The following is a 27,268-nucleotide window of genomic DNA, read 5'->3' on the forward strand; positions in this document are numbered from 1 at the left end:
GTGTCCTCTCAAAGCCCCAGAACACATACATGCTGTCCTCTGCTCTCCTCTCTATCCTCCTATTAAACCTGAGGTTTAGTATGTTTAAAAAGTGTCTGTCCTTGGCTTTACTGCCAGCAACCTACTTTCAGTGTCTCTAGATCCTTTATTTGAAGCTCTAAAATAAAACTGGGTGACTCAACTCTTATCCACAGACACACCTGACCTCAATAGTAACAGGGTAAAGCTTGACTGAACAGCAGATATTTTCCAAGGGCTTGGTCAAAACTTGACCTTGAACTTGAACTTTCCCAGAAACAGAAACTTTCCCTCAGATACTTGCAGATGTATTTTTCCAAGCAAAGCGGGATGCTCTGGACCAAAACAAAACTACCCCTCTGTTATCACACCAAAACATTGATAATAAGTATATTCTTTCCTCACTGTGCAATCACACAAATGCCAGCACTCTTCTGATAATCTGAATCACCTAATGTCCTAATACAACAACAAGCTGTACCAGGAATCCTTAAAAATACTGTACATACAAGTAAGCCTGTGATTAACTTTTGTGTGCCAAGAATGTCATGTGTGAGAATCTGGTCATCTTTCATTCTTTGTAAATCTTGTTCATTTCTACCACATTCTTTTGTTACGTCTCTTTTTTTCCTTTCTGCTCCTCCTTCTCTACCCTTTGTTTTTGGGATTTCTTTTTGGTCAGGCACTGAAGAGAAGTACAGTAGGAGAAGAGCACTTTCCCAGTTTCTCCAAACAGCAGTCCAGTCTTGTTTGTATTTAGCTGTCTCTATGGTAGAGCTATTCTTGGTGATTCTGAGTCTGGTAACTTCATCTCTCATGCCCAGGGCTATGATTTGGCTGATCCTCTCCTCTCCTCTCCTCTCCTCTCCTCTCCTCTCCTCTCCTCTCCTCTCCTCTCCTCTCCTCTCCTCTCCTCTCCTCTCCTCTCCTCTCCTCTCCTCTCCTCTCCTCTCCTCTCCTCTCCTCTCCTCTCCTCTCCTCTCCTCTCCTCTCCTCTCCTCTCCTCTCCTCTCCTCTCCTCTCCTCTCCTCTCCTCTCCTCTCTCTCCTCTCCTCTCCTCTCCTCTCCTCTCCTCTCCTCTCCTCTCCTCTCCTCTCCTCTCCTCTCCTCTCCTCTCCTCCATTTCCCAAGATTTCTATCACCCTTTTCAAGAGCTGCCTGTACAAGACAGGTTCTGTTGCATCCCTTCACATTTCACAGAGTATATTTATCAAACCTGCAGAGCAGTCTGTTCTCACATTCTCAGATGCTGGTTTAGATCATGTTGTGATATACCAGGCTTTGTTCTTGGAGATAAATTAGAGATAAGTTATCTCTAGAACTCATTTACTTGCAAGTCTTGGTTTGTTCCCTTTGCAGACAGGGCTTAGGAACCTGAAGCACCCTTGAGGCATGGGTCACAGTGCTGTGGAAAGTGGCCCTGAGCACTAGCAGTGGTTTCTGGGGTAGAATAGGATTGTCCTTAACTCTGGGTCTGGATGGACTAAAGGGAGATGTCAGCTTTCGTGCATGACTTACACAAATTATATGAACAAAAATATGTGTTTAGCTTTTTCTCTGCCACTGCCTCTCCTTGATCTAAAGTCTATATGCTAGTGTCTTTCCATGTCTTTTTCTAAGGATTTATTTGGTTTCCCCAATGCACATATTCATGACATTAAAATAAAACAATGTAACAGTAGTATCTATGTTGCCTCTTTGGTCTTGTATTAATATTGACTTCCCATAAAAGAGGATCAACAAGAAAAAATCCTGCTCTGTGGCATCCTGGAAAATGTGACAGACTTGTCCTCCCTGCTGAAGCAGCACTGCCAGGTGGTGCAGCACAGCAGTGGTGCTCACGTGAAGGGTCACTGAGGCACAGCACAGAGCTGGGACCCTGCAGTGGGGCTGAGAAAACACAGTGGGGTTCCCAAGCCCACATGATGCTTATCAGGCAGCTTTAATTTTTGTTATACCTGTTCCTTGTCCATGCAAGATTTAAGCAGTGCACCTGACACGGTCAGTTTCCCATCATACAAAAAGGTCTGGTTGGTCTGGGTTTAAAACCCTTGTGAAAACCCTCCAGTGATTCCTTTAATCTATTCAATTGCTTTAAATATATTTAGAGGAGAATATAAAACAAAGTCATGTTGATCAGTGTATGTCTGTGTAGTCCATGAGAAAAACCTGAAGTTCAAGGTGGTGGATCTTTATTTATTTATCTTCTTCCACATCAGACTTCAAATAAAAATCTGTGCTTCTTTCCACAGACTGTTGGGAGAGAGATGCTGCTCCATTTGATAGATTTGCTGGTGACCAGCTATGGACGTGACCCGGTTATTACCCGGTTACTCAACAACACCCGGATTCACATCATGCCAACGATGAACCCCGATGGCTTTGAAGCTACAAAAGTGCCTGATTGCTATTACACACGAGGAAGGTAAGGGTGGGAGAGGTAAAATAAATGGGTAGGGAGTAATAATCCCAGCTAGCCAGAAGACTGAATCATACTTGGTGGAGAGCAGAGTCTACAGGATGTGCTAGGGCTAATTTCTGCCTGTGCTCTTCTGAAGACACATTGTTATGGCACAGGGTTTCTGAAAGACTGATTCAGACTGGTGTTTATATGTGCTGTGGCCATAAAACATTGGTCAGAATGGCGTAATGACCTCATCTTTTAGGCAGGAGACCCAGATGGTGAAAACAAGCACAATTCCCTGTTTTGTAGCACCTTTAGAGTGCTGCAAGAAAAGAAGGAAAATTCCACCCACAGGAATCTATTTCAATTTGAGAAGTCTGTAACCCTTCTTAATGAGAAAAGGTGTGTCTAAACTCGTTGAATTGACTTTAGCAATGTGTTTAAAAATAATGTTGAATGGATTTAGTGAGAAGGAAGAGTTACACAAGCAGAGCTGGCTATAATAGGTTCTGTGCTAATAGTGATTGTAGGAAAGGAAACCTACACAGAAGAAAATATAACCTGTCATTGCATCCTTTGCTACTTTTGCACTCTTTATTGTGACTATTGCAGAGCCCAAAAAGGGGATGAAAACCTTTACAAGCTGGAAGAGGGAAAGAGACAGTGAGAGAATGGGAAGAAATGCCCAAAGGACAAATTTGGAATGTGCAGAAAAAGCAAACCCATGAGATAGAAGTTCTCTTGGATCACTGGCCTTGGCAATATCAGAAGAAAGTGAAAAGAAAGTTTCAGTAGTTTAGTTCTTTAGATGACCAGTGTAGACCATCCTTTTTATTGAGAAAAAATTTATTCCTCAGCAAATAGATGGGACTTGTATGGAGGGGGGTATTTTTTATTCCTTTACTGTCAAATAGACAGTTTAACAGACTGAGTTCAAAAATTAACACAGTCAAGTGTTTATTCCTATACTGACCTGAGTGTAAAAGTGAGAGTGTCTGAACAGAGCTGGATGTTAAAGCTCAGGGAGAAGAAAATGTATCCTGTGTTTGACTCAAATTTTTTCTGTCTCTTGAGAGTGACAACAGCCTAAGGGATATAGCCATTCAATAGTTACCTTGGTCTTCTATAGAAGCAGGAAAAACAGACACAGGAGGACAGAGTTCTTTTGATGCATCTCTGTCTTTTTTAATTCACTTATGAATAGATGTACATTCTATGTGCATGTTAAGTGTTCTCTGTTTCCACTTAGAATTTATTGTGGCCTGTGAAAATTCCAGTTCTGCCAGAAAGCAAACTGAAGTCCATCACTGTAATGCTTGAGAAATTAAAAATGGTCATCTTGACTGTTCCCTGAAGATAGTAGCACACCACAGATCTGGAGTACTGGGAGCCTGGTGATGTGGAAAGACAAAACACTAATGGGAATGTCTTCTCTGTTTCTAAGGTACAACAAGAATGGAGAAGATCTGAACAGGAATTTTCCTGATGCCTTTGAAAACAACAGTGCCAGCATTCAGCCAGAGACTCGAGCAGTAATGGACTGGATAAAAAATGAAACCTTTGTTCTTTCAGCAAATTTGCATGGGGGTGCCCTGGTTGCCAGTTACACCTTTGATAATGGTAACCCAGGTAAGCTGGTGGCAAACTGCTCTTCTCAATTGTCTGGGTTAAGGAACATTGGCTGTATCAAAGCAAAATTTATAAGGATTCCTGCAAAGTTCTTCTAGCTTTTGAGCTGGGATGGGCAGAATTTGATAAACCCCATCCAAATTCACTGCTGAAAATGGCCATTTGGGAGATGTTTATGCTGCATGTATGCCAACACTGTGTGTTTTACCAGTAATGAGAGTTGCACAATGGCTGTCTTCACTCTGCAGTTACTGGCTCTTTGAATGGCTATAGCAGATCTCCAGATGATGATGTCTTTATTCACCTGGCAAAAACCTATTCTTCCAACCATGCCAGCATGTACAAAGGGACAGGGTGTGACAACAGGCAGACCTTCCCAGAAGGCATTACCAACGGGTACTCTTGGTACCAGCTGGAAGGTAAGAATGTCACTGATATTTCTTCAGCTTCTGGTATGATATTCTCACTTTCTCCTGCCATCTCTGATGGTGAAAGGGCAGTGATTTTAGTCAGAGGGGAGGGCTGATGAGGGTTGCAAGTCAGCTCATTCATGCAGATTCTGTGAGCAGCACCTGGGTGTTTTCAGGCTGTCCAGACAAGTGAATGAGGCACTCACTGCTGTTTGCCTGCTTCTGTGCCCTTGCTTAAGGACTGCAGTAGCTGTGTACATTACACACATGAGCACACACTGCTTGGCATCAAGAGCTTCTCCTTTCAGAAAGAAAACCAGTCTTCTATTCATTTGTTGTCCATTTCTTAATGTTTAATTTCTGAAATAAATGCTTTCATTATTGTTTATGTGTAGCTGAATAGAATGTGGGGTTTGTGCACTGTGTATGTTGTTTTCATTGTCTTAATTCAAAGACTTAAAAGAGTCTTGGAATGGCTTTGGCAGTGGCAAATCCTATGCCAGCCTATCTGTCCCTTTTTAGTTGGGAAAACTTGAATGAATTTAAGTCAAAGACACACCCTTTCTCAGCCACAATCATCATCCTTTCCAAATGAAATATGCTTTAGAAAACATACTCTATGAGTAACTAGAGTAAATAAATAAGTTGGTTTTTCACAGGAGGCAGTAAATACAAGTGTGGCATTGAGGAATAATTTATCTGAATTACTTTTCTTACAGGTATGATGCAAGTACCAACTTTTAACTCTCCTATTTGTCTTTTAGTTTGGCCTTAGTGTTTCTTTGCAGCTGAAAACCCTTTTATTTCACTTTTAAGGTGGAATGCAAGATTACAACTATGTCTGGGGACAGTGTTTTGAAATTACATTGGAGCTGTCATGCTGTAAATATCCTCCAGCAGACCAGCTGGAAAAGTTCTGGAGAGACAACAAAGTTGCTCTGATCGAATATATCAAACAAGTGCACTTAGGTGGGTATGAAAATGGGTGGGTGGCAAATGAAAACTGAGTGAAAACTGAGACCAGCTTAGAGGGAACTCCTCAGCAGCCTGGGTCAGTGTCACAGCTCACAGGTCTGGTGTTAGCTTGGGAGTTTCTGAATTCTGTGAATTTGAAAGGCTTCTAGGTGTGATCTGACTTCACATTTGGAAGAGAACTGCTGCTTAGTGAAGCTGTGGTGCTTTACAATGAGTTGAAGGCTTTGCACAAACCTGTTGCTTATCTTGCCTTTTATTGCCCTAAAGATCTGACTGCTATTTTATCTCTGCCTGTGCTGCCTTGAAGATGGTGTGTGGGAATTAAGGGAAACTACTTCACAAGCAGATATTGTTGCTATTCTCCCTTTGGAAAGTACTAGACAAGAGGCTGACTTATTTTAAATCACAAAAAAGAAGGGTGTATGTGTGTATGTGGGTGTGGGTGTGTTTGTGTGCAAAAACTGCCAAACCTGTACTGAAGATTGAAGCCCTTCACTGAAGGACATAGAGTGAGTGTGTATGATGCCTTCAGCAAATGAGATTTACAAGAGGAGATTACAATACTGCTTTCTAACTTAACATGAAGGTAAACTATAGGCAACAGCAGCCAAGGGTTTTCTGGTCTAATTCCCTTGAGCAAGGCCAAAGTGACTAGTGATAATATTAGATGTGCTGAAACATGCTGAAACAGCCTTTGAGTGCATCCAGCAAGAGAACAGTCTGCCTTTCTCAGAGAAGGAGGCTCACTAGTTACAGATCATGATCTTTCCCTCCTCTCCCTTTTCCATAGGTGTCAAAGGCCAAGTTACTGATAAGAATGGGAATCCTATTCCCAATGCCATCGTGGAAGCCAAAGGAAGGCCACATGTCTGCCCCTACAGAACAAATGAACAAGGGGAGTACTTTCTTCTCCTTTTGCCTGGGACCTATGTGATCAATGTGAGTATGCAGCCTTACTGAAGTGTTGTTTCTAATTGCACTGAATTCCTGAGCACAGTGAGACTGCAGCCTTAGAAGTACATGAGCTGAACTGCTCAAGTCATAGATAGGAGGTGTAAAGACTCTTCAGCAGACTTTTAGAAAACTATATATTTAAGTATTAGTCAGCAGAAAGGAAATTTTTTTATACAGTCCTCAATGTCCAGAGATATGCACTCCTTGGACCTTGATGGTGGAGCCAGCTGGGATGAGCAGCTGGAGCACAGCAACAGGAGCTTGAGGTGTTTGAAACAAACCACAGAGCAATTGCAGGGTGAGGAGGTGCAGCCTGGGATCCACAGCACCAGGCTGGACCCACCATCATGATTGCCATTTCCTTGTGTCAAAGGTTTCTCTGTGGAAGTCCAAAGAACATCCATGCCCTGTAGCTCTGCCTGCTGCCACAGGCTTATGCTTAAGCATCACTGCAGGATTCTGACTCTTTTACAGCAAGAGTCTTATTGCTATAACATGAAAACTTTACTCTTTTCCCATTCCATGTTCTCAAGTGTATCTTTGGAACATTTTCCCCTGTACATTTAAAGTGTAAACAATCATTGTTTCACAGTTGAACTCAATGTTTCAAACCAAGCAAGAACAATTTTGTGTTTCCTCCTAGGCTACTGTACCAGGATTTAAATCGATGCTGAAGACAGTGGAAATACCTGACAATACTGGAAACTTCAGTGCTTTGAAACAGGACTTCTCTTTCCCAGAGGTCTCAGATCAGATCAGATCAAAAGTTGCTTCATGTCCCAAAATTCCCCTTTACCAAGAGCTTGCACGGGCTTCAGCTGCAGTAAAACCAACCCTGCACATCTTGGCTTTAATGACTGCTATGTTTGTAATTTTCACATAAAGTCAGGAATGACAAAGGCAAAGGCAAAATTTTCCTGCACAAATGTGGCTTTTCAGAGAAGGAATTGTATATGCAAAAGAATGTATGTTTGTAAACCAAATTCTCAGACTGACAATCATGTTTACTGTATTTTGTAAAATACTGGCTTGACAATTGAATGTTTTACTTTAGTTATAGTAGACATATTTTCAATGGTAACAGTCTTATTTTTCTATGTATTTTACTCTGAACAATTTTTGTACAGCCTAGGGAAATAACTGTAGAATTTTGATGCAAAAAAGTACAAATACATTTTGAAGACTTTTCCTAAATTCAAAAACATTGAGGATTGTACTGCAATGTTTCATGCAAGCTCAGGTTCCTCACTGAGCCAACAGCTCAGATGCCACACAACTGTAAGTCATCAGCTCAATACTAATGTCTCATAATAAAGCCACTGTTAAAAATGAAGAATGGCATTTTTATATATGCTCTTTCTTAACCTGGACAGATGAGACTGCTCAGGGCTCAAATCAGGTACAGACCAGTAACACAGACATGTTTTAAGACAAGAAGATGAAAATGAAATGTGAGTATCTGCTGAAGGGCCATACTGTGGAAGCTGGATGATAATCTGCACCAACAGGGAAAAGGGAGGAATTTGTGACTCTCAAAACAGTGTTCTCCTATGGCAGAGTTGCTGAAAACAATCTGGAAAGAATCACAGACAGCTTTATACCTTGTCCATGTTTAACTGAATTTGCTGTGGCACAGAACCACATACAATTCAGAATTCTTTGAATATTTTAGCAATGGCTTTATACTGTTTCAACAGCTTCGCTGCCCTGCTACTCCACTGTTGGGACTGTTTAACACCCATGCCAGGAGCTGGCAGGCACACTCAGCAAGGCAAAAGCCAGCTCCAGTTACAGAGGGTGGTTTCAGTGTTCCCTGGCTGGGTTGTACTGCAGGATTAGCAGATTCCTTTTGCCTGGCCAGTTGCAAGTCATTTTCAGGGCCCTTTGAAGCTGCTCAATAAACAGAAAATTTATCAAGAAAAGCCAGTTAGTACCACCTCCTGTGTTTATTTTAAAGCTTTATCTGCCAGTAATTTTCTTAAGCAATTTCAAAAGTAAACCAGCAAATATTATCTTTGGAAACATCAATCTTTCCCTGTATACAGTAAATAAAAAATGCAGGAATGCAGTTAATCCTTTAATGCCTTTTAAAATCTTTCCTGAGGCACTGCTGCCTGTCACACCAAGCCCTACCAGCTGGGCTGTGGAGTTTGGGCATCAGCCACTTGTCTGCCAGACGCCACATCCAGTGTGCAAATCCACCTCAGGGCTTGAAACACCAATGCTGATAGCAATGAGGGCTGTGTGTGCAAGAGCCTGTTTTTGAATGTCTTCCTCATATCAATTTGCATTTTCTACCTTTTCTCACCCTCTGATGTGCTGTGGGTTGTTTAGCACATAGAGAATTAATTATCCACTAAATCCCATCACTGATCCTCCCACTTGGAAGAGATTCCTGGCGTTAAAAATTTCCCAAAACAAAGAAATCTGACAGAAGTCAACAGTCCAGCAGCTGAGTGGGGGCAGAAAGAGCTTGTGAGCTGGCTCACAAAAGTAAGAATCTGTGTGAAAACAAAGTACCAAAACTCATAACAATCAAGTAAATGACATTAAAAAAAGAGCACCATGGAGTAGATAAACAAATCTTTATTTAAAGCTTTTAAATGGAACACAGTTCTCAAATTTCATCAGAATAACTGAAAACTGAAAGATAAATGCAACACATGTGAAACTTCTCATAAATGGGTCTATACTGTGTGCAATTGGAATGGATACTTGCATTTTAATGGTTACTGACTGTGGTCATACACGCCGTGGGTAGCTGGAAAGTAGAAAGCGTGTTGCATAGTTATTTAAAATCACTATGAGCTACTCTATTCAACAGTCATTCTGGCTAGATAACATGTATTCTGGTTTTAGAAAAGCTATTGGTATTTTAGGTGCTAAGTAATCATCAATCCTGACAGCCACTATTGTGGCTGAAGAGCAAGAACTGTCCTTTAAAAGCAAGGTGTGAAGCTAAAACATCTACTCAAAAGGGGAGCCACCACCTTTTTAAGTATCCCTGACAAATTTCACATGTATAATATAGCTACAGATACACTAAAGAAGCATTCACTTGAAGCTTTCAGTGCATCTGTGTTAAAAAAAAAACCTAACAAAACCCCCACACTTTAGTTAAAAGCAACAGTTTTTCACGTTCAGTAAGTGCAACCCTCTGTTAAACCTTAAGCTGGGTTTTGCGCTTTGCTTGTGCAACCTTCAAAGAACAAGACATGCCTTGGACTGTGGTGTGGAGGAGCTGGAAAGGCAGGGCAGGGAATCCCCTGGAGGGCTGATGCTCCAGCAAGGCTCTGCAGTGCTGTGGGACCAAGGCCACCCTGCAGTCCCTCCACAAGGCTGCCTGTCCACCAGCCCCATCAACATCTCCAATGTGCTCCTGCCCACAGGGCAGCCCCACAACAGCAAATGGCCCTTTTCAGGCCAAATGTTGCACAACAAAATGCCACATCTTCCTGGGATAAATGATAACTTGCCACACACATGGTGGGGCAGAAGTTAATATGCTGAATAAATTACCTGCTTTAAAATGATGAACTTTATGTAAAGTTATGTCCTAACACAACAGCAGCCTTAGATTAAGACGCGGAAAAAAAAAATCGTCAACCTATTTTCATCCTATTTATTCAGTTTCATTAGGCTGCTAATAATTTTCTAATTTCTTTTGTAAAATACAATTTTCTGAAACAATTATTCTTATTGACACTTTCTGTAAGAACAAGGAATTTTCTCTTCATGTTAGTTGTAAAAGAAAAAAAATCTGCCTGAAGTCCTGCAAGCATCTTCATATGCACAGACACTTCAGAGACAGTGACATTTGAACAAATGTACAGTGATAAAAATCGTACCAGACTCTTAGAAGAAATGTAATCTTTTTTGCCAGTGAGCATTCTAAAGCACTTTACCCTTTCTAAATCATCTTCTAAGGGAAGAGGCACAATATGGCACAGCCCACAATCCTGATGGTGTGGGTGAATTTCAATACTAATATAATGTCAATACTAACAAATAGGTAAATAGTTAAAGATTTGTATTTAAACAAGTAGGTTTATTGTACTTTCTAAAAAAGAATAAATGCAAGCTCTTGCACCATTTATACATAACTATTGTCTACTTGATGAGCAAGAAGGAAGCGACTAAGAAAATTACTGAAAATCAGATACAGTTGCATCCTATGGGCATCTGGTGTCCCCTGCAGCTTCTTGGGCACCTGTCTAAAGGCAAAGCCATTACCACTTTTGCAAATTAACCTTTAAGCCTCTCATCACTGTCCTGTATCTCCCACACCATCACCCCCAAAAGCAGTCTGTCAGCTCCTTGCCTGTATTGAGGGATGCAAAAGCACTCCAAAGGAAAGCAGAACACCATCCAAACATTTTCACTATGCTAATGTTGCACCAGCACCATCCCTATTTAATAAATCTTGTTCAGGTTCAATGCAAAAGTTATTGTAACGAAAGGGAAAAAGGAAACATAGCCATAGATCTTTCTGTGCCATTCTCAATCTGAATACAATATAAGTATTTCTCTGTATTTTAATGCTACATTTCTTAAAATATTTTTCTTGTGCCTGTGATTTACAAAATAAGCATATTTATATAACTACACATGTACCAGTAGACTAATTCAATAAATAAGAGCTCAAAACATCAACTGTGAGCACAAAGATATTTACAAACTGCAATAAATTAAAGATTAAAATGTGTGTGATATTAAATAAGGATCTCAAATACTGCACCAAGAAGGAGCAACTTTTGTACCAAAATTTCAGTGATTTTTGTGCCACTACCCAAGGCCAGGAGCGTGCTCGAGGGCCAGGACAAGCAGGGGGCTCAGTGCTCATGCCCACACACGGAGCAGGGCCAGGCTGGGAGGGGGTGGAGGCAGAGCCAAAGGCTCCGGGCCACTCCCAGGAGTCACCACAGGAGTCACTGTGACTGCCCCCAGGAGCCAGGCCTGCACTTGCACTCACCTGCCCAACAGGAACAGGAACTGGCATCAATACCATCACTTCCATTTGGAAGGCATGCACCCACACCAAACCAATTAAAGTTGTACTAAAAGCCATTTAGAATATTATTAAGGCATAAAATGTAACTCAAACCAAAACACTTGATTTGCAGATGGAGAAATTAAATTTCCCCATTTCCTCACCACTGTAGCAAGCAGGAGGTACTTCCAGGGCTATTCTCTGCAACAGAAGGCATGTGACTGGAAAAGAATGCCAAGAGTGGGACGGTACAATCTGTCCCAACAGGAACCAGATAAGGACAGCTGCTCCCCCAGCACTGCAGTCACACAGCCAGGGCAGCAACTGCAGAGAAGGCATCAAGCTGAGACAGGGGAGACATGGGAGACAATGCAGTGGACAAAGCTTCATAAGAAGATGAAACTTTTTAAGTACAGTTCCCATGTTATTGATGCTTCTGCACACACACATCTACAGTTCTCTCTCACCTGCAAGTGCAGTGAAAAGCTTCTGCAAGCCTCACTGCAACTAAATTTATCAAATCAAAAATCAATAAAAAACATTAATAGAAAGTGCAAAGTAAGGCAGGTAGCTAGTATCCCTACTTGAACAAAATTATCTGTCTGCCCAAAGGCCTTCTCTATCTCAGGCTGAAGGACTATCAAATCCTATAAAACCCATTAAAAGTTTCTGCTGATCAAAAAACTTCAAAGAACTTTCAGCTACTACCTGCTGTCCCTTTACAAATTGCAGGAGGAAAGAAACTTGCAAGTGAGAACTTGGATGTATACAACTGGGGTTTATATTTTGCTTAGCTAAAATGAACTATGTTAGAACTTCAGATACACCAGTATCTTTTAGTGGCTTTTTTAAAGAAATAGCTCAAATGTATGAACAAAATGTGAACAATCCAAATAATTTGGTCTTTACATATAAAGTTATTACTTTCCAACCAAGTCACAACTGAGGATTTACTAAGTCTGTCCTGTACATCTTTATGTCCTTTTCCTGGGTACTTCCAGGTATTTGCAGCCCTGGAGTTAAGGAGAGCAGTGGAAGTCTCTGTGCCAGCACACAGGCACCAGCAATCTTGTACTGCTGGTGCTAGGGAAGCTGTTGAGCCTTGGCCTGTAAGATGGAAACACAGCACAACTCCTGTACTTGGACTACATCTCCTCTCTTGGCACTCCCCTGACTGTTTAGATGCCATTCCCTATATGCACACAATTAGCAACTGCCTGTAAAAACAAAAGGTGCTGAAAACACACAACTCCTCTTGTAACACAGTTTTCCAAAGGAGTAAGTATCACTCACTGGGTACAGAAACTCCATGTGAAAAACAGCTGAGTGATCTTTACCACATCATGGCTCCCACACTCACAGTACCTTGCCTGAAGGCCCCCAGAACTGAGGCAGGCAGCAGACTCCCTGGGCACAGAACTGGTAACTTTCACAAAGTTTTTGACAAAGTACAGTGAGGAGACAAGAGCTAAAAGCAGCAAAGGACAGATCCAGTGAGACCAAATTTGAGTTGGCCAAACACCTTACAAAAGATTTTCAGAATTCTTGTGATACAGGTAATAACAGTGAGTTGGAAAGAGTACTGCAGTTAAAGAATGTGAGCTGGAACTGCACAGCTTAATTGTTTCTGCAGATGAAGGTGGGTTTTTTTCTATTTTTATTACAGTGAATGTAGCAATGCAGCTGAATGTATTCTGGTAAGTCAGAAACAAGAGAAGAAGAAAACTGTCCCCTAATACTGCCTGATATGACAGTTCGTAGCATATCCTTCATTTATCTTGTCTGCCTGAGACTTATTTCATGCTGCTAAATTAATAATCATCATCATCATGATCAGTACCCACAAATGCCAGTTTCTCAAGCCATTTGAGAGAGAACTGTATGACTGAGCTTGGATCAATGACTTTTCAGGGGACACACAGCCCTTAAGTTTACAATGCACACTATAAAAATAAAAGACACACAATACCCTCTTTTGTTTCCAAAGTATTAATTATTTTCTACCGCATCTTTCCCTACTTCCTGGTAAGATCTCCCACAGAATTTGGTTACTTGGAGGAATTTAAGAAAAGATTCTGTTTATTCATTTTATTGACTTTTTCACAGGGGTCTGATTGAGCCTTGTATCTTCACCAGGCAACAAAACCTGGAACCTAGATAATCATTTATTTCTTAAATGAGCAACTTGCAAAAATAAACACTTCAACATGTCTCTCCTCCAACAATCACTGAATGTGGCATTTTAATGAGTGTATTTAATTCAATAAAACAAATGTCACTGACTTGCATGGAACATTAAACACTTGGAGATACAGATGGTTTAGAGGACCTGGTTACTTCTACTGAGAAGGATTTAAAATCTCCAAGTTGACTTACAAATATTAGAGAAACCTCTTAATAACTTCAGTGCATTTATGTCAGCAATTATTTTTCACACAGAACACCATGAGACACAAAATATTAACTTTCCAATAAGCATACAAAAATAATTTCTTACTCTCTTAACCAGTTTATGAAGTTTCTTCTGCAGCTTTCCAGTCAACAAGTGTCTAACTAAAATAAGTTAGTACAATCATTTGTATGGGCTGTCTGCACACTGGGCAGGGTTTGTTCCTCTTCTTGAGCTTTTTTGCACAGGTAAAACACGACATGAGATGTCCTGTTTTGCCATGCACTATGCAGCCATTTTTAGGTCTGCTCTGACATATGACACACGGCTCTATGCTAGTAACAGGCAGACTGGATTCCATACTTTCCTCTTTTTCTTGCATTTCCCTCTTCTCAGGTTCCTTAAAGTCCTCCTGACTGCTACAGAACATACTGCTTGATGTTGATGGCTGGGAATAACCTTCACTTTCCTGAGATTCAGAAAGCTGTAATGCTTTATCCTCATTCTGATCAACAGCTGGTTCTTTATCTTCAGTCATTTTGGTTTTCTTGCAGTCAGGAACATCAAAACCTTCTCCAGACTCTGCAAGAAAGGAGGCTTCTAATTTGCTCTTTTCCAATTTCTCACTCTTTTCATCTGGAAGCCAATCCTCACGAAGAGCCCAGCATCTATGGCAATGTCGTGGAAGTGGAGGATTCATCTCATTACATTCGGGACACTTCCAATAATCCTTTAGTGAATCAAAGGTTGGAACAGCATAAGCTACTTGGAGCATTTACAACTGAAGTATTCAGAGACTATAAACAATTTATTATTGCCAAAATAATTATTATGTTGAGCTATCAACTTGTTTACAATTTTAAAATTCCATTCAGGGGTTTTGGCCCCATTTTACAGTTTTAGATTAAAATGCCTCTTATTTTAAAAGTCTTTCCTTCGTTTTGCAGCAGGTTTGTGATTAGAACCATTTATTATTTCTTATGCAAAACTGCAGAAACCAGACCACAAAATTCTTCAGGGGCCCCTATGAAAAATGTGATTTCCCTTCTTTTCGACTATGGGCCTCTGTAGCGGGAGCTACTGAAGACAGAGGGACCCTTCCTTCCTTCTTTCCTTCCTTCTTTCCTTCCTTGCTTGCCTCCTCCCCTGCGCTGTGCTGAGCTGCTGGTGCACGGACCGGCCGCGCGAGGGCGCTCCGGCACAGCCGCGGCACACCAAACGGGCCAATGCAAAAACACCGCAACGAGGGGACAGGAAAAAAATACTAGGGCAAAAACAGGGCTGCATCAGCTTACTCCATATGCTACGATGAAAATAAACCACTCTTTCCTCAAAAATACATTTTTGTTTTTAAGGACAGAGACCCTTCTTAGAAGTAATGCAAGCTCTAGGGGAAATTAAAAAAAAAAAAACAAAAAACCAACCCGAAGCTTACTTACACAAGTCCTGAACAACATCAGTAATATCAAAATCTTATAATACCAATTTTAATCCTAAAAATTTAAATCCTAAAAATAAAGTACTGGTCTTTTTTTCCACACATAAGCACTGCTATGTTTTCAGAAGGTGGCCAGCCCTGTCTTTAACAAAGTTCCTCAGTCCTATAGACTATCAAGGGACTGGAACACTTCACAATTCCACAAATGTGAAAAGCCAATACAAATAAGGAGATCTCACATTAGAGTCAAAATGCAGTGTTTTTTCACAAACATCTCCATACTTTGCCTCAAGACTGTAAATTTCTTTCCACTCTTCAAGAACTGTCACAAAGAATGTAGTCAAGGCCTCTTTTACTTTTACAGTACTGCTCTGAAAAAAGGCTTGCCTTCATTATTTGTATGCTACAGATACCTTCATTCAAGCTGGACAATAAAAGTAGATATTCAGATTTATAGGAACAATTTTTTAAATACACATGACTAAGATTTTAATTTTTCTTCCATTTTGTGGACAAAGTCAGATTTAGGCTCCAAATAATTTCCTTCCTTTAAGTCAATGAAATAGTAAATTAGTGTGGGATTGGGGTTTTAATAATGGACTAGGAAGTTTATTAATCGTTAAAGAAAAAACAACCCAAGATTCCTTAATAATCACATGCTCAGTAATTAAAATACTGTATTGGAACCTTTACACATAGAAGAAAAAGTCAATTTAATTCTTAAAAAAAATCACTGGTAGCAATAGAATTCATCTATACTTCTTGACTTATTCTATGTCAGTTTACCCAAGTTATGATGCTTCACCAGACAAGTTTTTACTCACAGCTAGAGAAATCTCTGGATCTTCATCAAATGAATCAGCATCACTATCTTCATCCTGGTAAATAGTCAGCTGATAAACCTAGTTTAAATTAAAAAAAAAAAAAAAAATTATATATATATTTTATATATATATATATATATATATATATTTATTTATATATATATAAAACTGGGTTTTGGCATTTAATTAAAACCCCCAAATATTTTTAACCTGATACGATTTTCAGATAGCAAGCTAATAGCCTCCAGGGATGGGCTATTAAGATTATTAATGGATTAGAGGAGCTCTCATGTAAGGAAAGGCTGAAAGAGCTGGGACTGTTCAGCCAGGAGAAGGCTCAGGGCAGATGCCTGATCCATGTGGGTAAATACATGAGAGGATGACACCATGAACACAGAGACATTCTTTTCAGTGGTGTCCAGTGGCAGGACAAGAGGCAAATTAAATTAGCACAAATTAAACACAGGAGGCTCCCTCTGAGTATCAGGAGACACCTTTCACTGTGATGATGAAAGGGCACAGGCATGGGTTGCCCTGAGCATCTATGAAACCACCATCCCTGATACTCAAAAGACATCTGGACATGGACCTGGGCAATTAGCTGTGCCTGAGCCAGGGCAGGTGGGTAAGACAAACCTCCAGAGGCCCCTCTGAACACCTGCCATCTGCAATTCCCAAAACTACTGTCTGGAGCAGAGGCACACCTCAATTCTTTCTTCCTCCAAATTACCATCCTCTCTCAGGTTACAGCTCTGCACTACACTACAGCTTGGTGTACATCAGTACAGTCAGTCCCATTCAGCCTCTCAGGTACCACAATCATGGATGCCCCCGGTGAATTCTGCCTCTGGTACTTACCCAACCTTGCCATGAGCTGATTAACCTCCTAAAGTAACAAAAAACTAACCCAGAAAGAAAACCCCACATACATTCTCACTTCATTCCCAACATTCCAGAAATCTCTTGAAAATTGTGGTAATCCAAATTTTTCTGTCTTCTTGCCTACTAATAAAGATTTCTAAGTCTTCGGTTCAGCATCTCTATGTAACATTTACATTTATCGAGGCAAAATCTTGGACATACCCCTCTGGAAAGAGTTAATCAGAAATGTTTCCTTTGGTATCAAGTGTTGTCAAAGCTCAATACATACTTCTAGAATTAAAAATGCAGAAAGACTAAAGTACACATGCTGCCACAGACTCCAACAGCTGGTGAGAGAAGTTAAGCACCAGACCTTCCTATCCAGTCTGTTTTCAGAGCCTGCAGAAAGCCTCAGCACCATTTCAGTCACTGGGTAGTGGGTTGTGTAAGGGTGACCCAACTGCACTGATATGTTATTTGATTTAATGAATAACTGGGTGCAGATTGTAACACCAGTATATGCAGTCTGAAATTATATCTAAGGAGTTCTCCTTGGAAACTTACAGGAAGTTTTCATGTTGAAATTATCTTCTCTTCTCATCCCCTCCCCTCCCCCAGGGGTCAAACAAGCATAGCAGATAGTACCTCATCATCTTCATCTGTGAGCTCCTGCCCTTCTTCATTATGGCTATAATCTTCTGAATAAATAGACTCAACTTCAAACTCAACACTAAACTGGTCTGATACAGAACTGTGGTCAAACCAATCAGAGTTTTCACTTAATGAACTAGCATCAAGATCCTGGAAAAAAACAAAAAAGCAAGCACATATTCAACCTCACCAGTCCATATACACAACATTACTGTTAAAACAACTCAGGATACTGTACTACTCAGTATAATTACCTATGAAAGAAAAAGGACCAGCTGTTGTGAGAGACAATACTAAACAAATCATAGGTGGGTAAAAATAAAGCTAGGTCTGGAAGCCTTTTGTTGGCTCTGTAATAAGAAACTGCACTCAGCCTACAGGCAGCTGAAAGGTTGCAGTTATTATTTCAGAAAGTCCCTCTTAAAAAAGTGAAAGAACAGACGCAAGAAGATGGTATCTTTTGGCTGTGTGACATTAAATTCTGTTCTAATAAACTTTGTTTAGTCTGAGACCATGGTTTAACAATTACAAAACAGCTAGACTGAAGATAGAGTACTAGTTCTGTCAAATTAGAACACAGTATGTTCAAAATTCACACATGACCACATATACTGTTAGTTCAGCTCTTCATGACTTAATCTAACCACAAATAATTTGCCTAGGTGTTTGCTAAAAACAGTATAAAACTTCTAAGTAGTGGCATGGCAAATGAATACAATGCACCATCAGCATGCATTCCATTGAGTACCAAAGCTGCACCAAAACTAGCACCTAACTCTGAATTATGGAATGCCCGTGACTCTTTTTGTCTCTTAGCATTGTAAGAAATACTTATTTTAAAACACAAAATACATCTGACATTTTTTTCCCCACTGCACCAAGCAGTGAGGATCTTGGGTTTTTAAAGAATATTCAATGTTAGTATTTTTAAAAATTTCACTTCAGCTTGCCAGCAGATCTATGAAAAACCCCACTCCACCCACACACCTACTTTTCTTTCAACCTCTTTTCTTTCCTCAGACAGCACTGAAGGCATTGCTGCTTTTAATTAAGAACATTGTGTTTTCAGATACATGTTTGCACTTGTGGCATCTGCAAAATGTTTACCACAAAAATATTTTACATTTCTCTTTTGACTTACAGGAATGGAAAGAGAATCTGTTGAATCACTGCTATTGCTTCTTTCACGGCACAGACCACTGACTACACACCAGGAGAGACTTTCATCAAACGTCAAAGAAATGCTGTCTGACTTGTGTCGCTTTCTTCTGTCACTGTGCAGATCATCTGAAGAGTTTTCTTCTGGGCATAGTCAAGAATTATTTTATTACTCAAAAGCATCTATGCAATGTGCAGTTTTGAACATTCTCAACAGAAGCTTAAAATACTATTTACTATAAAGAAATATAATAATTGCAGTAACTTTTTTATGGGGCAAAAAAGTCACTAAGACTTATTTAAAAAGACACAGTAACACTTATACCCATATAGCGTGAAATGTTTCTGCAACCAGTATTTCAGGGGTTGGCTTTCCCCACTTGTCCCAACAGTAGAGCTTATGAATAGCAAACTCCACATGAAAAACAATTGCAAATTTGAAGGAATTTTTACTCCACATATGACATGTTAAACCCTTCCTAATTTTAAGAAATACAGGTAGAATCTTACTTGTCCTCACTCCCTCTACAGGCAACAGACAGAAAGGCACTTTCAGAGGGCTTCTGAGTCCACTCCAGAATTTGTAGGGAGATAGAGCAATTAGTTCCCAGAGAACACCTTGTGCTAAGCAAGGTAAGTTCAGGTTCAAGTTTCAGACACCTCAACATATTTGTCAGTGAATTGTTGCACTGTATGTAATTGTATTTACTCAAGAAGATTCTTGTAAAAAACTGTAAGAACTTTCATTGCACCCTAGCAAGAAAATCTTCAAGACATACCATGTCAAAGCTGAACTCTGAAAGCATTGCTTTAAGCATGCTTATTAAGCATGCTTGGTTTGAAGGCAAAAAGACAACACTTCATAAATGCATTGTGTTTTGGAACAACCACCTACAGCAGCATAAGGACTAAGAGCACAGCATTTTAGGGGTAAGTAAGCTCCATTGACTTCTAGAGCATCTAGTAAAAAACAATTTTATGTAAAAATGTGTTGTAAATTCAGAATGTCAGTGCAGCGGAGTGAAAATCTCCCAAGATGCCAACAACTTTTGGTTCAACAGGCTTTGGTACAAGCCTGCTGCCTCCCCACAGGTGCCTTTTGCACCCACCCTCTGTTGCCCATCTTCTCCCTTGCCTTGCAAATCACACTGGGACAATCCACAAGTCTTCAAGTCTCGGATCTTTCATTGTAAAAAATCAGTAATAAAAAAGGAGAACAAAACACTTGTACATACTTTGAGACTTCTCTTACTTTCCCTTGGTGCTTCTTGGCTCAGCCCCTTTCTTTTCTTTTTTCAGCCCTGAGAGCCCCACCAAACTTGGTGCCCCCAGGCACAAAGGCTGCTCCTGTCCATCGTTGTCCTCATTTAGTTGTCATGGCTCCATGCTGTACTGATACTGATCACCACAAGGTCTCTATACACTATTTAGTGGCTCCAAAGGAGCCGCTACCATCCCAATTTAACAAGAATAGTAGTTTAAAGGGAAGATTTCCTACAAATTAGAAAAAAAGTGTATATAAAAACACTATATTAAAAGAACTCTTAAGGTTGTAACAAACTAATAAATGGATGCAAACCCAAGAGTTAATAATCAAACCTACAATAAGTAAGCACAACACAGGACCTCATGTGCTCTGTGTTATGCCTAAATATTACAGGTTGTGATGTTTAACTGAGACTTTCCATCCTTTCATCAGTTTTAGTTACAACATTAAAGTGTTCTTTTAATTTAGTGCAAACCGCTCAGAAACACAGCACTGGTTTGGGACTGACTTAATGTAACAGGGGCCGATGAGGGACACAAAAAATACTGCTTGAAAGCTGAGGAACTGAAAAATGCTCCTGAGCAAGTGAAGAAAAGGAACAGTGCAGTGATAGGAGGTTATCACTGCCCAGGTAATTACAACCACCAAGTCATGAGGCAGTAAGTGATGGAACAAAATAATACAAGAAATTCCACAGAATAATATTTTTGTAGAACTGTAGAGAATGCTTCCATTGAGAAACTTACTCAGGTTTATGCTGACCAGATTGTCATTGCTACTTATCAGAAGAAAAATTTTGTATTTTGAACATGTATTTGCCAGTGATTATTGAATGACCACAGTAATGACGAAGGGGAGGCAAATATGATGCTTAGGTCACCAAATGTTTTAACGAGTGCTTAATGAACGATGGGGTACCTGAATATATCCAAAACTATCCTGTGCTACTACCATACCTTTGATGCCTCCCACCAGTTGAAATCCAATGAAAACCAGCTTTAGTGAACAAACAAAATGTCAAATTTTGTGGCTGTCTACAGAGATAATTGAAATTAATTTGATGATATCAGTCGATTACAAACAGAAGTGTTCTCATCATGAAGATAACATGACTGATAAAGTCTTGCTGATGTGAAAAAGTTTAACAGAGCTGTGGAGCAAGTTATTCCATCATCTTACTAACAATTCTAGAGATCCAAACTGCAATGTGACACTGGAGCAATGCAAGGAATTGTGTTTTCCTTTCAGACTGAACAATTTGTTTTAGATAAGCAGAAAAACATGACTAGTATTTGTCAGCATCTTTCAAGTCAGCAAGACAAGAGAACGTAGCTTTTCCCCCCTAAGTGGCCATGCTACTGAAAGCTCTACATCATAAATCTGCAGATACCAGATTCACTGTGTGTCCTCCTCCTAGAAGATGTAGTTGGTCTGGAAGTCATGTTTGATGAAGTCTGCTTCTCGTCCAACTCTTCCACTGACTCCTGATAATAGAAATACTGAGTAAGATTGAGCATGAATATGAGGTAAAGTGCTAGAATCAACTGACTACACAAAACCATTAACACTATCATGCAAAACTGAACAGAATGTACAACTCAGAAAATTTATCCAAATAAAATAAAAATAGCACCTTAATAACATTTTCTTCTTCAAGCTGAGATGTGGCATCATCCTCAGGTGTGTCAACAGGGGTAGAGTCTGAAACCAAACCAAAATAAAACCCGTAATACAATATAGCAAAAAAAGTTAATTTCAGGCTCAAAAAGCAAATTCTAAGTAAAACCTAAAATCCAGACATTTTGCAACAATGGAAAAAAACACAACGCTCCTTTGTTTTTCAGGTGTGTACAGCACCTTCCCTGTAACATTACAGAAGTGGAAATGTGGGGAGAAAGAAGAAATGTCAACAGAAAGCAGCTCAGAATTCTATGATAAGTGGCTTCAAATGAAGTCTGTGCATAAATGGTGATTCTGCAGATATGAAAGAATATAGGCATGAAAAGTAATTATTTTTTCCTCTCCAAAGTATTTTTCAGTACTTATCATCTTATGGGAACCCTGAATTAAAAAGACGTGCGACAGAAGAAAAGTCAGCTGCTGTTAATGATATATGCTTACTAACAGACAGATTCTGAATTAATAAAGAATCTTTCATGAAAAAACAATTGAAAGATAAATTTGAGTTTGCAAGCTTAACAATGGCGATGACAAAGACAGCAAGTTTCCCATCTTCAGCAGCTGAACATTTGCCTTTAGGAAAAATTAGAAACAAAGGGTGCCTTTATACAGATTTAGAAGCCAATTTACAAAATGGCTTCCATTGTTTAACTTCTGTATCATACCCCACATTAGGCAAAAATTACAGCTATATTGAACATTTTTATACTGCAGGACTGTGTATAACAATTCTCCATTCAAGGAGTGGCTATCGACAGCATCACCACAAAGCTAGTTTTTAAAAAAATACAGCCTGTTTAAAACAGGGCTGAGTATAACTAAGAATGACCAGTTCTAAATGTTTTTCACATTCAGTTTCAAAAATTAAAATAGAACTCTAACATTTAAAAAAAAACCCAAAAAAACCAGGAGCCTTTGCCCTGATTTCATTGCTGGCGTAAGTTTAAGAAGTTAATTTTTCATATTGAAACTTTATATGTTGTTGAGGTCTTCATCAGTAACAAATACAAGCAAATGACTTGAGTTTGTAATTTAGTAGCCTTTTTGTTCAGCTCTGTGCTTTTTCTGGTTCTAGTCCATAAAGTTACCCAAATGCTCTGATGGGAAATTTTTCTCCTCTTGAAGAGGCAAGTGTTTGCTTTGTTTCACTATTTGTGATTGCTCTGGACTATAGTCAGCAAAGCCAAATAGCTAACATTGGAAAGCTTGCTGTTTGTTATCTGATCACTACCTGCAAGATACATTATGTAAATTATATTCTCTCTACTGAAACAAATCAACCTCCTAAACTAGCTTACCTTGTTGATTGATTGCTATCAGATTTCTGGAAATCATTGAATATAGTCTCCTTAAACAGGGATAAAGAAAGAGATGATACAAGTTAGCTACATGTAACCATAAAGGAGCTCTTACCACCTCTGAAGATTCGAAGAGTTTAAAAAGGGACATAGGCATTATGCTCTTCATCATTTCCCAACCAGACTCTCGAAAAGAATCCCATTTTACCTGTGTTCTTTTACTGAAAAGCTTGTTACTCCAAATAAATCCCCCAGGAGATCATTTGCACAGTGTACAATATGCTGTTGTTTTTCATCATATAATTGCTTAGACATAATATATTGTCCAATATAGAATATTACCTGAAAAAAAATTAAATACAGATGTTAAATACCCAGATTATTGCTTCAAGTATAAAAGACAAAGCTTATTAAATACATTAAAATTTGCTCTTCAAACTCTGCTTACAACTCTCTTTGAGCCGACAGATTTTCATCTATCATTCCAAAAGAACACTGCTATTCTACTGACCACTAGAAACTTTTATTCAGATTTTTGAGAAACTCGCTAAATATCCAGTTATAAGTCAGCAGGAGAATAAACACAGTGTCTTATCTCAATTTCTAGACAAGCTATGAAGAACTGTCTCCCACCTCCATTTACCCAACCCAAAACAATCTAACAGTACTGACTGTAGTCTACCTTTAATGATTAAAAGTTCTTACCTCCTTCATAGTAAAAGTATCCTTTTCAGCACCAGCTAACTTTAACAGTTTCAACAACAGTGGCTTTGGTTTAACCTGTGTGTGGAAAGAGAAAAACAGTATGCAGTAATTATTCACAAAAAAACCCATTATTTATACAGGTTGTCTTCCTCCTTCTGTATTAATCTGATATGCAAACATACAACAGCATTAAAACCTATCTTCACTCAACTTTTTCACTTTGCAAAGTTCAAACTTAAAAGCTAATAATATGAACCAAACCATACTAAACTTCTCATACACTGTATATCTTAGCTCAAACCCCAGTCTTTAATTGTCCCCTGATTTCAGCTGGGATAGCTCATTTTCTTCCAAGTAGCTGGTACAGTGCTGTGTTTTTGATTTAGCAGGAGAATAATGTTCAGAACATGCTGTTGTTGCTCAGTAGCTGCACTAAGTCAAGGACTTTTCAGTGTCCCACACTCTGCCAGTGAGGAGGTGCACAACAAGCCAAGAGGGAACATGGCCAGCACAGCTGACCCCACCTGGCCAAAGGGATATTCCACACCACAGAATGTCAGGCCTAGTGTTATGAACAGGGGAGTTGACCAGGAGGTGCTGACTGATGTCTGGGGACAGGCTGGGCATCCATCAGCACATGATGAGCAACTGCATTGTGCAACACTTGCCTTCCTTGGATTTAACTTCCTTTTCTTTACTATTACTTTTATACTTCACTTCAATTACTAAACCCACAGGTTTTGCCTTTTTTCCTGATTCCCCCATCCCACCAAGGAGTTGGGGGGCAGGGAACAAGGCATGCTACTTAGCTGGCAGCTGGGGTTAAGCCTCAACACACTGGTAAATACAAATTCCTAAACTGGAGCTACAGGACTTGTTTATTAGTTCCAAGGCCAGGGCTGGGTCCTGGGGAGTTCAGCTTCACTCCTTTAACCATGACCATGACTCCCATAGGGAGTCAGGTCCAGAGTGCAAGTGATAAAGGAAAACACTGGTCCACCTCTTTCTTAGTCTCCTTCTGTGACAGTTTCTGGGGTTTTGGTTTTGCATCTGCCAGCTGGGCTGCTTTACCTCTGAAGACTTTTCTTAGCTAGGACAAGCACACCGTGTCCCTTCCACCATACTTCACTCACTCCTACCTCTGCAATGGCCTCCCAGACTGTGCCAGCAGTTTAATCTGCAGTCAGTCTATGACAATTTCCAAGGCAGAGGAAAAATTAAACAAGAAAAATCACTTCCCCCATAGATACAAACTGCACTGTCCCACACAGCTGAGCCAGCAGACAAGAACAAGCTGCAGGGAATGCCACAACAGCAACGCCTGTGGAGTCACTGATGCTCCCAGCACAGTATATTCTAGTGTCACCTCTTTAATAACTGTGTAACCGTTCTAAAACCAGGCTAATGTTTAGCTATCCTGATACATTGCATAAAACAAAATGCTAAAAAAAACCCACAGAAAGTACAAAAAATCCCCAAACCAAAACAGGGAAGTATGAATAAAATACCATGAGACAAGGAATAAATGTTCGAGGGAAGGGTGAAGGAAGGGAACTCCCCTACATTCCATTCCAAAGATCTGCTAAAACCAATGTTAAGTTTTAGTGAGCTAACAAGAAATTAATGTAAGAATTACACATCATGAAAAAATTAACTAAGCTCCTGGACAACATTAGCTGTTCATTCACTCCCTCCTAAGAACTGAATTATGTAGAATATGTGGCATATATATTAGAGTTTCATAAAGGAAGCAAGCAATAATTTATTCAAGTAGTACTGACAGCTAAGCATAGCAAGACAGTTTCAGAACCCCGAATCCACAGCTAAGCCCAGTTTTACTCCCCAGCCTTCTCCTCCTGACTCCTACAAGTACGAAGTTCTGTAGCTTTGCACATCTGACAGCAGACAGTAATAACACAATATGATGTAAAAAAAAAAAAAAAAGGAAGACACAAATTAAAAAAAAAAATTTTGAACAGTCTGCTGTTCTGCAACTTCACATTTTTTAAGTTTTTCTGAAGTCAAGTTTAAGCTTTACCCTTCTACACAAGATAATCTAGTTCATTCATCATTGTACATATAGTTTTTAAACTCGCATTTCAGGTGTAAAAGGCTTCCATCCTCAGGAAATCTAAAGACGAAACAGCAGAACTATCACTCTATCATGGAAAACCTGGAAATGTAAAGCCATGAACAGAAATGAAGACTCTTTTTACAACCTTCTTATGAATCCCAATAGAGCAGAAAGTCGAAAATCATCAGATTATTTAATCAACAGTATGTTTTGTACGATGGAGCTTTCCCACAGCTCTTCAGTTATCATCTGTCAAAAATTTCCACCCATACTCACCACGATCAAACTGGATCACAGGATCCTTTTTATTAAAAGAAAGTAAAAAACCATCTCCAGGATGTCTCCATGAAACAGTCTAGACCTATACCATCACCCTGCACTCTCAATTACGATTAAGATTTATTTACTACAGAACCAAAGAGAGACCACCTTTACTGGCTGGACTTCCTGGCTTTTCTCCAACCATCGCTCCCTAAGCACAGTGATTCTTCTGAAAAAGCCGCTAAAACTCTGCAAAAAGCATGCAAAAAAATCGCGCCCAATAGAGCTACTGACCAGCGCCTCTTGCTCCGAAGCGGGGACAGAGGAGGCATCCGTAAGGGAGGACATCTTGGTATTGCACATTTGCCTGCAGTTAAGGGAGAAAAACCTCAGATCGCGGCACTCGGCGACACAGCCCGGGCGGGCGGCAGCCGCCAGGCCGGCGGGGCCCACTCACCTGGGCGCCCCGTCCAGCGCACACGCCGGACCCGCCGTCTGGGCCGACCCGGCCGGGCCGGGCCTTATATAGCGCTGCCGGGAGGGCAAGTCAGGGCTTAGCTCCGCGCGGCCCGGCCCGACATGCCCGAGCATGACCCGCAGCGCCGCCGCCGAGCCACCGCGGGGGGCAGGCGGGCGGGCCCGGCGCGGCGTGACTCACCGCGCCCGCCGAACGCGGCGGGCTCAGGCGGCGCGGAGAGACGGCGCCGGGGAGGAACAGCGGCTTCCCCGCGGCCCCCGCCCGCCCGGCCTCCTTCCCCCAGCGGCAGCCCCTCCCCCAGCACCGAAGGCCGCAGAACGACGAGCCGGACCCCCGGTGCCCCTGGGCCCCCGAGCGAGCCGCGATCGATCCCCACGCACCGCCTGCCACGCCCGCTCCGCTCCCGGCCCGCGGCGGGCAGAGCGCCGGGACCGGCGGGGCCCTGCCCGGGGCTCTACCGCGGGCCCGCCGCGCCGCGCGCGCCGCCCGCCGCCATCTTGGAGCCCGCAGCGCCCCCTGGCGCGCCCAACGCCGAACAGCTGCGGGAACGGCCTGAGGGAAAAGCTCCCCCGGCAGCCCGGCCGGGGCGGGAATAGCCCCACACGGGGATATCCCGACACGGGAATAGACCCACACAGGGCTGCCCGGACACGGGGGTATCCCGACACGGGGATATCCCGACACGGGAATAGCCCCACACAGGGATGCCCGGACAAGGGGGTATCCCGACACGGGGATATCCCGACACGGGAATAGCCCCACACAGGGATGCCCGGACAAGGGGGTATCCCGACACGGGAATAG

At 40.9% G+C, this 27,268-nt stretch overlaps 2 protein-coding genes across 7 annotated transcripts in view; one reads left to right on the forward strand and one right to left on the reverse strand.

Moving 5' to 3' along the window:
• Window positions 1–10,752, forward strand: part of CPM (carboxypeptidase M) — a 31,222-nt gene extending 20,470 nt beyond the window's left edge. For 2 of the 4 annotated variants that reach the window (XR_013773999.1, XR_013774000.1), the window contains 7 exons: window positions 2,271–2,443; window positions 3,867–4,051; window positions 4,300–4,470; window positions 5,278–5,430; window positions 6,227–6,375; window positions 7,034–7,668; window positions 7,764–10,752. Coding sequence is in view for 2 of the 4 variants with exons in the window: in XM_079303936.1 (XP_079160062.1) it covers window positions 2,271–2,443; window positions 3,867–4,051; window positions 4,300–4,470; window positions 5,278–5,430; window positions 6,227–6,375; window positions 7,034–7,273 (1,071 nt within the window). In the remaining 2 variants the exon portion in view is untranslated. Of the gene's footprint in view, window positions 1–2,270; window positions 2,444–3,866; window positions 4,052–4,299; window positions 4,471–5,277; window positions 5,431–6,226; window positions 6,376–7,033 lie in introns of all 4 variants that reach the window. The other 2 variants (XM_079303936.1, XM_079303937.1) reach the window with 1 other exon arrangement.
• On the reverse strand, window positions 8,961–26,980 carry MDM2 (MDM2 proto-oncogene). Of its 3 annotated transcripts, XM_079303934.1 has the most exons (12): window positions 26,845–26,952; window positions 26,444–26,517; window positions 26,281–26,353; window positions 23,652–23,726; window positions 23,155–23,288; window positions 22,947–22,996; window positions 21,602–21,669; window positions 21,359–21,452; window positions 18,685–18,845; window positions 17,538–17,693; window positions 16,032–16,109; window positions 8,961–14,499 (listed from the first exon to the last, which is right to left on the reverse strand). In XM_079303934.1, exons 3-12 carry the CDS (start codon window positions 26,347–26,349, stop codon window positions 13,930–13,932), a joined length of 1,455 nt encoding a protein of 484 aa, XP_079160060.1. In that variant the 5' UTR covers window positions 26,350–26,353; window positions 26,444–26,517; window positions 26,845–26,952; the 3' UTR covers window positions 8,961–13,929. The 3 variants fall into 3 exon arrangements, with proteins under 3 accessions (XP_079160060.1, XP_079160061.1, XP_079160059.1); XM_079303935.1 differs by lacking the exon at window positions 26,444–26,517 and having other exon boundaries at window positions 18,685–18,842; window positions 26,845–26,980; XM_079303933.1 differs by lacking the exon at window positions 26,444–26,517 and having other exon boundaries at window positions 26,845–26,980.
• Window positions 26,981–27,268: the final 288 nt, after the last annotated feature.

The sequence above is a fragment of the Erithacus rubecula genome (assembly GCF_903797595.1).
Source record: "Erithacus rubecula genome assembly, chromosome: 4".
Lineage (NCBI taxonomy): Eukaryota > Metazoa > Chordata > Aves > Passeriformes > Muscicapidae > Erithacus > Erithacus rubecula.

Bases quoted from the DNA above. Each gene is read 5' to 3' on its own strand.
- MDM2 (XM_079303933.1), bottom strand. From the start codon at position 26,349: ATGTGCAATACCAAGATGTCCTCCCTTACGGATGCCTCCTCTGTCCCC. The intron at 17,694-18,684 runs GTAAGTCAAAAG...GTTTTTTTCCAG, and splicing joins CAGATTCTCTTTCCATTCCT to GATCTTGATGCTAGTTCATT. The intron at 16,110-17,537 runs GTACTATCTGCT...AATTTAAACTAG, and splicing joins TCACAGATGAAGATGATGAG to GTTTATCAGCTGACTATTTA.